General features: G+C 39.7%; 1 protein-coding gene across 1 annotated transcript in view; it reads left to right on the top strand.

Annotated features, from left to right (window-relative positions):
- The first annotated feature begins 1,171 nt into the window (after window positions 1-1,171).
- Window positions 1,172-12,001, top strand: part of prkd2 (protein kinase D2) — a 36,769-nt gene continuing 25,939 nt past the window's right edge. The window contains exon 1 of the mRNA XM_084125810.1: window positions 1,172-2,051. Within this exon, the coding sequence (XP_083981936.1) occupies window positions 1,725-2,051 (327 nt within the window). The 5' untranslated portion in view covers window positions 1,172-1,724. The remainder of the gene's footprint in view (window positions 2,052-12,001) is intronic.

Genomic DNA, 12,001 nt, shown 5'->3' on the forward strand with positions numbered 1-12,001 from the left:
CATATTTGGGGTCTGATGTACAGTAGGTCACCTGGTCTAGAATAGTCAGAGAGTCAGGTATTTAATAGGTATTTATTCCTGTGATGCAAAGCTGAATTTTTAGCATCATTACATCATTGCTTCCTTCAGAAATCATTCTAATATGCTGATTTGCTGCTCAAGAAACATTTATTATCATTATCAATGTTGTCAATTATGATGAATTATCAATCAATATTTCAGGATTCTATGATGAATAGAAAGTTCAAAAGAACAGCATTTATCTAAAATAGAAAGCTTTTGTAACATTATACACTACTGTTCAAAAGTTTGGGCTCAGTAAGATTTTAGTTTGTTTTTCTGTGTAAAGCAATTCATACATTTATTTATCAAGGATGCATTAAATTGATAAAAAGTGACTAAAGACATTTGTAATGTTACAAAAGCTTTCTATTTCAGATAAATGCTATTCAGATAGATAGATAGATAGATAGATAGATAGATAGATAGATAGATAGATAGATAGATAGATAGATAGATGGGTCTAGTTTAGTAAAAAAAAAAAAAAAAAGTTTTTTTTTTTTTTTAAACTGAAAAAATTCCTTTTTCTAGGAAGTTGAAATGTAATGTTATTTTCACCATTGTTATTGTTAAAGCTAGCAAACACTTAATTTTTTTATGAATGCAATGTTGTTTCTTAACTGAACTGACACTCATCCATTCAAGGGGAAAAATGCAGAACTCCCACCATTTGTAGAGTTAGTCCAGCTGCAGGATTACACGTGGGAGGATTATTTAGGTGCGTTTATGCTACACAGATCAGATATTTGGTGTGGGACTGGGGAAAGAGAAAGAGACAGAGAAAATGAGTGACTGAGAAAAGAGCGCAAGTTAGTGTGGGGCCCCGGGCAAAAAGAGGAGGACAAAGTTGTTCCAGGGTGGGGGAGTAAACAAGCCAAAGTGTTACACAAAGAGAGAGACGTAAAAGTTGAGAGGGAGGGAAGAAGGTGTATGTGGGACTGGGAGGAGACAGAAGTGGATATGTATGATCTCATAGAGCTTCTCATTCACAGCTCTTTCCTGCTGATTGGCCAAAAGATCTGTCAGCTCACTTCCTCCTGGGCTCTGTGAGGTTCAGACAGTAGGGGGGTGGAAGCACGGGGGAAGAGGGAGTGTCCTCAGTAGTTTTCTCACTGAGGCAAAGCAGACACGGCTCAACACGACAAGAAACTGAAACACAGCCTGACTTGCAAAGCAAGCCTAACCAGGAGCTCTCTCCTGCTTATTTGCTGTACTTGGAGGCCATCTTGAGCAGACGGACTTACTGCTACAGGCATTCGTTTTGCTTTCTCATTTGTTAAAGTTTCTTTTATGTCACCAGTGTGTTTCCTTGAAGTTTGGACGTGTCCCTCTTCAAAGTGTCTTTGGAGTCGCGAGAGAACAGGAAGCAGGAGGAGGAGGAGGGGATACTTACTTTGAAAGCTAAACTTTATCTGCATTGCTCACCTGCTCCTTCTCTGGAATGAAAGCCGTGTAGAGGACCTTGCCGTGAAAGAGAGGGCGAGAAGAAAGAAAAGCTACTTCCTGGAAAGGTATCCGTTGTTTTTAAGCTCTAGGAGACACGGGAACACACAGCAGGGACGGCCACTATTGATGAGTGAGTGACTGCTGGTGTGTGTAGGTGAGTTTGCTGCCTCACACTACCCAGTCTTCATCTCTCTCTTGACTGTCTTTGACTCTTCAGCATGGCCAATGTTAGTCCCTTCATGTCTCCGGGACCCATGTCCCAGGTCTTCTTCCCCCCGGGTGGCCCATCTCCACCTGGGTCAGTGGTGATGCATCAGGGGACACCGGTCTCTGTCCATACATCTCAAACCCCAGGGTTCCCTACAGTGGACATGGTGGTTGCCCCAGGTCCCGGCGGGGCATCTGGAATGCCGTCTGGGCCTCCGCCGCCAGCTGGTGTCTCCTTCATCATACAGATTGGGCTGACTAGAGAGTCTGTGCTTCTACCTCAGACTGCAGACCTGGCCTACATCAAACAAATTGCTTGTTCAATTGTGGACCAGAAGGTAAGCACCACCCAGTACCTTGATACTGTGTATGCACTTTGCACAGCTCAAACGGAAGTTAAAAAGTTTTGAAGAAGTGTGTGTGCTCTCAGAGTTTGTGTATTATGTTCTCCATTGTTTATGTAAAATTTTCTAGAGCAGTTTATATTTGAAAATTCAATGGAAATTTTGTGGTTTACCTTTGGGGTCTGCTAAAATGATTTTCAGTAAACCCAGACTTCAAAGATTCTTCATTGTATTTTTTGAACATTTAAATAGAGTAAGAAGGGTTTTCCTTTACTGTCAAGCCACTTTTTTTCCCCGCAGTCCATCACACCTTGCATGTCAAAGATATTTCTTACGTAACACACAGTAACCACAGAGAAATGCAATGTATGCAGAACATGCTGTGGTAACGTACGGCAATTCTTATCACAGCACATAAATATCCCACACTGATCTCCAACATTGCTAATTCACTGATATGTGAACTCATGGAAGGTTGGAAGTATAAAAAAAAGGTTGTATATGTCAAAACATTGTCCATTACTTGGGTTGGGCTCAATCAAGCCCTTGATGTAAAAATCAGACGCACTTAATGTCGTAGTCCAGTATAGAACCCATTTCTGCACTAATGGGACAAAAAACAGGCCATCCAATTCGTGACTGCCCTTACCTCAGATCAGTATTAGGACCTAACAACAGATTGTATCAGCCAATCAGACTGTGAGATGATTCAATTATCAGATTTCCATGCTCTGGGCAGTGGCCAGGGTCAGCTTAAAAGGTTCACTGGGAAAAGATTTTTCCAGGAAGCATTTGTCTATTCTACACTATACCAGTAATTAAGCTTTGCAAAAAGCCCCAGAGAGCTTTGCAATCACTAGTTTGAATCTCAGGCTTGAATTTTGTTATCCATGTGAAGGTAAATGCCTTGAACTATTCCTAGGGAGATAACTTGTTGTTGCAAAAGTTGCCTCGGAAGGGAACCTACAGGGTTAGTCATGTTTTAACCCTCAAATTTCGGACTTTAATGGGAAATTGACCATGACTTTGCTTTTCCCTTTAACTCACAAATCAGATGATTACAACAAGTCCTCTGTTGTGTCCTTTGGATTGGGAGATTTGTGAGCTTGGATTTTGGCTCCTTCCCTCATCTCCCCTTGGCTTCAGGCAGAGTGAGTCACAGTGTTCCCTCTCTGTTTATTCAAATGGCTCCCTCTGTTCCATAGGCACTTTTTTCCATTCACTTGGAGGGTAATGTGGCGGCATCACTCAATTCCTCCCCCTAGGCTCAATTTATCCTCTTCTAGGACACATTTTACTTTCCCTCAATCTCTAAAGAACTGCAAAATTGTCCTGCCATCTATGCAGTACATAATTAAAGCATCTGTACCAGGCAAGGACAGTCTCCATTGATCGGGTTGTCCCTTTTGTTCCTTGCCCAGCCTATTTTCCCTGCTGGTCCAACACGTAAGCAGTCCATTGTCCATGGGATAAAGAGGAGGAAATGAAGCCTGTTTCCTCCCAAAGTAGGAGGCCATAGTGTGTCCTCCGCCTCTGAACCGCTCCCTTGGGTTTCCTCCAGGAGTTTGTTTTCTCACTGCAGGTTCCCAGACAATGCAGTTAGTTCCATCTCTGCACATCTCCATGTGACATACCTTCTCTATAGCTGGTTTTGACTTTCTTTTGAGTTTGAGCAACAAAAAGAAAGAAAATGAGGTGTTAGGAGGAGTTTTGTATATGTGGTTGGCAACAAAATAGGTGTCTAAATAATCATGCTGTACACAGGCTGAACATCAAACAAATAGTTGGGTTTAAGTCACATGTGTCGTCTTTCCCTAGAGAGGAATGTGTGTGGCTCTCTCTGGATCCCTGAAGGAGTGCATTCTTCGGAATGCCCGGATCACACCATCAATCTCCTGTTCACCCACCACTGGCCTCATAGGCCTGGGGTCTTAATAGCAGAAAAAGAGCAGATTTGTGGTTTTATTTTCAGTGGTTTGAACAACAAATTGGCAAGTAATACCCTGTCCTCTTTAATATAATGTATAATTTTAATCACACAGTTTGTGGCAAGCATGTGTCAGTTTACACTAAAATAAAGTTAAACAGTACAAAACTATCTTGTGTACCAAGATACTTATGTCCATCTTAATCTTACCACACTGTAGATCCATTCTAGACCAACAGGTTAAGGAGGTTGGATATCAGTGGGTGTTTCCCCATTCCTCAGGGAAGAGCAGCTGGTTAAAAATCACTACTCGTTTGTTTTCTTACAAATGCGGCCACTGTAAAGCACACAATGTCTGGTATCAGGGGAGTCACAGGTAATTCTGCACCGTGCAACTCCCATATAGTCCTCTCTTACTCCTGCTCATTTGCATGGCTGCGAAGAGTCTTTGCATGGAAGGACCGTATTTCCTGGTTAAGTTACCGCTTTGCAATAGCCACCATTTGACTATACAAAATACACATTCGGTTGTGTGCTTATCGACAGGAAATGAATGACAAAAGTGAAAAGAGAAAAGACAAGAGAGACAATCTTTGGCTTGTTGTATTGTTAGGGATATTTTCTTATGAGCTGATCTTAAAGCTGTTTTGCATTTAATCTAAATGTTGAAGATTTAGATAAGAGTTGTTGGTCCCTATAAGAAGAAATCTGCTCAACTTCTTCTTTGATTAAACGTAGAGTGAACTTCAGGTTTGATCTACACAGACTGATTTTAATAATTATACAATTTGATGTTGTTTGTGTTTTATTTTAATAATATATAAGTCCATATAGAAAGTGGAAGCAATATACAATAAAAATGAAGTAAACACATTTTTCACTGCCAGCGGCAGATCACTTTCCTCAGACTGGATTTTCTGTCATACACATTTATTGAAACTCTGGAATAGGATTATGATGCATACTGCAAACTTTGACTATTATTTTAGGCCACACCAAAATTCTACAATGTAAATAGTAAACCATTGTGTATACCAGTGAATATGTTAATCATTCAGTACAATGGTGTATGTCAAAGTCCCATTCAATTAGCATATGATACAGTCGTTTTACTATGGTACAGCCACATTTAGTTTTTGAAAGAATAATGACAATAGTTTCATAATGCATACATGTACTATGCGACATTAGCTTTCATTGGTCAGTTCATAAAGAGAAAACAAACAAGTGAGGAACAAAAGCAAACTTCTGTTTTTGTCTAGCTGGGATTTAGAGGTTGGAGGTGTGTCCAGATTACTCTTTCACTATGTTGGGTGCTCAATTATGAGGTCACAGATGGTTTCTGTTACCCAGGGCAGTATGGCTCACCCGTCGCACCAGTTTCCACCAAAATACCACAGTTAACAGTGATTGTTACTACAATAAAAGTGTTCTACTTGGTCTTCTCAAAGCTTCTTAGAATGTTTGATGAAGATCTTGTTAATTTATTATGAAGTAGTAACAACTAGAATTTTACTAGAATGGTTCTAGAAGAACTGTGCAAAAGTAGCCACTGCGATACTAGGGTGTTGTGGCTGGTTGACAGGGTGTTGCTAGATTGTTACTAGGCTGTTCTTTATTCCTTATTTTACTATAGATGTCTATATCATGTTTAATATTTCAAATCCATATATGGTTCCAACAAAATGAGAAATGAAAAATGACATCAACATTATTTTTGGTCCCTTTTTTTTATTTAGCAGATCTCTGTTTGTTTTAAATAACAACATTATATTTAGCTAGAAGGATGTTCACTCCGTTTAGTACACTGACACACTGCTGTATGTAAGACCTTAATCTCACAGTTGGCACACCTTTTGGTTTTGAAATGTGTTGTTGAATGCCATGCTGTTAGTAAATCAGTATGTAATTAATCCCATTAGGATTATATTCTTTTCAGACCAACCATGGTTTGGTTGGTTTCTTTGGAAGAATGGAGATTTTGTATTATAATACAAATCAAAGCAGCTTAACTTCGCCATGAAAAAAGCATGAACGAGTGGAAAGTGGTGTCAGTCTCACATGTGCTTGAATCGACTGTAATGTAGGACGGTGTGAACGTTAGGTGTGGGTGGAGTGTGCAGTTTGCGATTTTGGAGAAGGTGGAGCAGTGTGTTTATGTGTGCATTCGTGAATGTGCATGAGTGTAAGAAGAGAGGTTTTGTGTTTAGTGTTTCCAAGCCGGATTGCTGCAGAAAGTTAAATGGGTGGGTTACCACAGTGGGTAAACATGTGATCTCAGGGTGAAGAGAGAAGTCTGGTTCCAGTCACACCGGCAGACGAGCATTTATGTGTGTGGTTTCAAATGCTGAGCTCCCTGTTACTCTCTTGAACAAAAAAGTACAGTAGTATAGTATTACCATGTTTTTATGGACATGTGCCATGGTGCAATATGGTAATCATTCAGTAGCCTAGTGGCCTACCATTGTAAACTCAGCCCTTGTGAAAAATTAGTAGTGATTTTTTTTTACCCACTTAAGTAGGACTTTAAAACATACATCTTTATGCCATTTAATCATTTTTTGTTTTGTCTTTGAAATATGCTGCGTTCACGCATGTCGTAACCGTAATTTAGATACGGCAACCCGTGTCGTTCTACCTGGAGCCGTTCACGCCCTCAGACTCGGACTTATGCGTTTCTATGGCAACAATATCAACGCCGAAATGGACCTGCAGCAGTCAGTCAGGCGGTACAATTAAGAGCTCTGTAAGTTGTTTACATTCATTATTATTGTAATGTTATGTGCTTTGAGACATGAGGTATAGTGACGCGTGACGCATTGCAGACTCTGGCTGTGCGCGTTCATGTGTGGATTTTGAGAAGCTCTGAAGGGAGGCTGGGACCTTAAGTTATGCTTTCAAAGCTAACTTGCTATTGCTAGCCTCTCCAAAATAGCCTTCTCTAACTTTAAGTTTACTTCTTTAAAGCATGACAAAAGATTATTAAAACTTACTGTAGTGTAAAACGTGTACTTAACGTGTGTTAAAAACAGTCATGTACACTTTAATTGCCTTGTATTTCATTAATATATTATGTGCAGTTTCAAGTTTAAAAAAAAATATAGGCCTAACTTTTAAGATTTTATGTACACTACAAGTGCACATTCAATACAATTAAGTACATGTTTCACAAGAGATATCAAAGTGCCATTATAGTATTAGCATCATATACCATCACTGTATTGTATCGGCACAATAAGGGTCTTTTATGTGTGTCTAGGCTTGGGAATCATAAACTACAGTAGTTCTGATTTCGTGCCACCTATGTACTGATTCTTTTCAATTAATTGGTTAAAAAGACTCAAGAATCAGTATCCTTCAAAAGTACTGAAAGAATCTTATGAATTTATAAAAAAAAAAACCCTTCACATTCACATCCTTACTTCCATCTCCATTCATTTCTGTTTTTCTGTTCAAAGTAATAAAGTCCTGACTATGGCTCTGGGGATCAATGTGGCATTCCTATTGGCTTACCTGCCTCATCACCCTGACGCCTGGGCCACAAAAGACCATTTCAGCACGGTGGAGCACATACTCATTTTGTCCCTTCGCCAAGGCCCCTCCGCCCCCTTCTCCCCTCCGCTTGCCAGCCATGCCTCTCGTGTTACCGTTCGCTTGAATAAAAAAAGGCTGCTTTGTTTTCCGAGCCCTTGCTTCAGCCCCAGGCAGCACACAGAAAGTGAGTTTGTGGGCTTAATGAAATCACTTTGTGTGTGTGTGTCTGGAGCGTGTGTGATTTTCTGCATCTAAACCAACATGTTGAGTTCAGGAGGTGGACGACTCCGGTCCCATTTTCAGACACTGTTGTTTTTGTTGTCAGTGTGCATTTTAAGATTTTGAAAGTGCTCCAAAATCACGTTGACCGTGTTAAATAGAGCAAAATTGACAACACAACCCAAATTAATATTCAAGCTCAATTACGTCAATACTCTGTCAATTACGACAGAAAGTTATTTTGACTCATCCCTCGGTTACAAAAACTAAACTTGTTTACAGTAATACACTGAAAGTTGGAGGTTGTCTTTGAAGGCAAAATTGTGCATCTTACATTTTTTGTTAAAAAGCTTTTATTAATTAATCCATATGTAGCCAAAATGTGGTATATTTTAGCTGGCCTAGTTGTCTGAATGGTTTTTGTTGTCTCATCTTATCTAGATGCACTTCTGATTATGCATTCCCAGCATATTTTTTTTGTGAGTGGAATATGTTCCATGGAAAAGTGCTGCACAGATAGATGAATCATGTGTTCCTTTCTTGACATCTTTGTTCACATTTTACTGTGTTTACTGTTTTTTTTAATAGAGATACATTTTGACATAACTGCATGGACTGATACGTGGCACTATATTTAGCTTGTATAAACTATGTGTTTAAATGTATTTAACAGTTTTTTTCCAGTATATAATTGCCCCTTAGACTTCTATTGTAAAAGCATTATGTGTCAACACACTTTTTGTTGTTTTTTTACAAACCGAGACGAGCCAAAATAATGTATGTGGGGATTGACAGCATGCCACAGATGCTATCAATAAAGTTTCACTTAACCTGGAATGTAATGCCAAGTAGGGTTTTCGTAAAACATAAACAGGTTTATTGTAGCTGTGGTGCTCACTCATGTGAATGATACAAGATCAAATCCTGCTTGCAACGTTGTTTATTAATTATTAAATATTTAAATACGTGTATGTATGTATCTCTCTCTCTCTCTCTCTCTCTCTCTCTCTCTCTCTCTCTCTCTCTCTCTCTCTCTATATATATATACAGTGAGGAAAATAAGTATTTGAACACCCTGCTATTTTGCAAGTTCTCCCACTTAGAAATCATGGAGGGGTCTGAAATTGTCATCGTAGGTGCATGTCCACTGTGAGAGACATAATCAAAAAAAAAAAAATCCAGAAATCACAATGTATGATTTTTTAACTATTTATTTGTATGATACAGCTGCAAATAAGTATTTGAACACCTGAGAAAATCAATGTTAATATTTGGTTCAGTAGCCTTTGTTTGCAATTACAGAGGTCAAACGTTTCCTGTAGTTTTTCACCAGGTTTGCACACACTGCAGGAGGGATTTTGGCCCACTCCTCCACACAGATCTTCTCTAGATCAGTCAGGTTTCTGGGCTGTCGCTGAGAAACACGGAGTTTGAGCTCCCTCCAAAGATTCTCTATGGGGTTTAGGTCTGGAAACTGGCTAGGCCACGCCAGAACCTTGATATGCTTCTTACAGAGCCACTCCTTGGTTATCCTGGCTGTGTGCTTCAGTTCATTGTCGTGTTGGAAGACCCAGCCTCGACCCATCTTCAATGCTCTAACTGAGGGAAGGAGGTTGTACCCCAAAATCTCGCAATACATGGCCCCGGTCATCCTCTCCTTAATACAGTGCAGTCGCCCTGTCCCATGTGCAGAAAAACACCCCCAAAGCATGATGCTACCACCCCCATGCTTCACAGTAGGGATGGTGTTCTTGGGATGGTACTCATCATTCTTCTTCCTCCAAACACGTTTAGTGGAATTATGACCAAAAAGTTCTATTTTGGTCTCATCTGACCACATGACTTTCTCCCATGTCTCCTCTGGATCATCCAAATGGTCATTGGCAAACTTAAGACGGGCCTTGACATGTGCTGGTTTAAGCAGGGGAACCTTCCGTGCCATGCATGATTTCAAACCATGACGTCTTAGTGTATTACCAACAGTAACCTTGGAAACGGTGGTCCCAGCTCTTTTCAGGTCATTGACCAGCTCCTCCCGTGTAGTTCTGGGCTGATTTCTCACCTTTCTTAGGATCATTGAGACCCCACAAGGTGAGATCTTGCATGGAGCCCCAGTCCGAGGGAGATTGACAGTCATGTTTAGCTTCTTCCATTTTCTAATGATTGCTCCAACAGTGGACCTTTTTTCACCAAGCTGCTTGGCAATTTCCCCGTAGCCCTTTCCAGCCTTGTGGAGGTGTACAATTTTGTCTCTAGTGTCTTTGGACAGCTCTTTGGTCTTGGCCATGTTAGTAGTTGGATTCTTACTGATTGTATGGGGTGGACAGGTGTCTTTATGCAGCTAACGACCTTAAACAGGTGCATCTAATTTAGGATAATAAATGGAGTGGAGGTGGACATTTTAAAGGCAGACTAACAGGTCTTTGAGGGTCAGAATTCTAGCTGATAGACAGGTGTTCAAATACTTATTTGCAGCTGTATCATACAAATAAATAGTTAAAAAATCATATATTGTGATTTCTGGATTTTTTTTTTAGATTATGTCTCTCACAGTGGACATGCACCTACGATGACAATTTCAGACCCTCCATGATTTCCAAGTGGGAGAACTTGCAAAATAGCAGGGTGTTCAAATACTTATTTTCCTCACTGTATATAAATATATATACACACACACACTGATATGATACCTACCTAATGCTGTAGCAGCAGTTTGACTGCACTGTTAAGTTAGTGAGAAAGCATCATTGGTATTTGCACCAGTCCTGCAAGTCCATGCTCTACGTAATGGCCCTAGTCATGTGTGGAATGTAAATTTGGCCTTTACACCTTTTTCCATGACACAGATGCTCACATTTGTTGTTATCTGTGTTATCTACTCGTGACTCAAAGGAAAGTCGTCTTAAACCACATATACACTGTGATTGCATGGGACTGACGCAAGCACATTAAACAAAGAAACAGTGCACTTGGTACCTCCAAAAACTTTCCTTCCTTGCCCTCTTGGACTTGTGAGAACACAAACAGGAAGTCAGGCTCTTAATCCCGATATTCTACATAAACATCACAGGAGTTTTACCATGTCTGACAGGCGTACTAATACTTGGCCTGCTGTTGCTTTAGTTGAGTTTATTAGAATATTACACGGAGATTCAATGAAATGGTTTGACTAACACAATTATGTTTCCTATGACGTATTGGTTGCACTTTATTTTACAGTATGTGCAGTGCACTTACTTGTACTTACACTACAGAGCACTACAGTGTACTTACCTAAGTAAGTACTGGGTATTATAAAGTAACTACATAGGTTAAGGTTAGGTTTAGAGGCAGGTTCAGGATTAGTAGTTATTACCCAGTTATTGCAATTACTATAATATGGACATAGTATGTACATGGAACAGGACTGTTCATTGCAGATGACATTTGAGGAATAACTTTTTGTTCTAGAGAGCATTTAATTAGTGATTTTTATACAGGCCTATGCACATACACAAGTCATAAATATTTTTGCTTTATTTTCTGGAAGAGAAAGAGATGAAATGTAATAATTGTGTGTATCTGCTAAAAGTTTATTTTGTCATCATTTCTGAGTGCACCAGCATTAGCTTGCTAACAAAGCTAAATAGCTTTATAACCTAACTAAAATCCACAAAACATTGATTTTATGGGGTCTTTGATTGCTTTTACTTCCTTATGAAACAATGTATGTTTATCTCCCCTTCTGAGAAGAACACTTTAGGACAAAAAAAGAGTACTGATTATGTAAATTCTTTTACTTAAGAATCATAGTACTCTTAAGTGGCCTTTGATTTGATTAGTCCTATAATACTATCTTCAAGTACAGATTTTAAAGTACACTACAAGATTACATTCAATACAATTAAGTACACTTCTTTTCCACAAGGATAGTCTCTTTAACTGGTCAGCTACTTTGCTAGCTGTTCAGATTTGCATTGCAAAGAACTCCTTCGGTTGTGCCTATGCTGCAGGGGACTACCCATTGCACAAGTGGACTAGGGTGGAGGAACAGAAGAAAAGAGTAAAACTCAGTAGAATAGGATCTTTTATGGTATTGTGCTCCTCCAACTGACCTCAGTGTTGTATTTGTTGTGAATCAGCTACTGACGTCACCCACCCGTTTATTGCGTCATCTCTTGCGACGGGGAATTCTCATTCATTCCTGTGTCTCGGGTTGTTGAACCGTGACTTATGAGCAAAAAAAAAAAAACCTTGGCATTTCTGATACGTTTCTCAGCTTGGA

The sequence above is a fragment of the Abramis brama genome, assembly GCF_963993115.1.
Source record: "Abramis brama genome assembly, chromosome: 10".
Taxonomy (NCBI): domain Eukaryota; kingdom Metazoa; phylum Chordata; class Actinopteri; order Cypriniformes; family Leuciscidae; genus Abramis; species Abramis brama.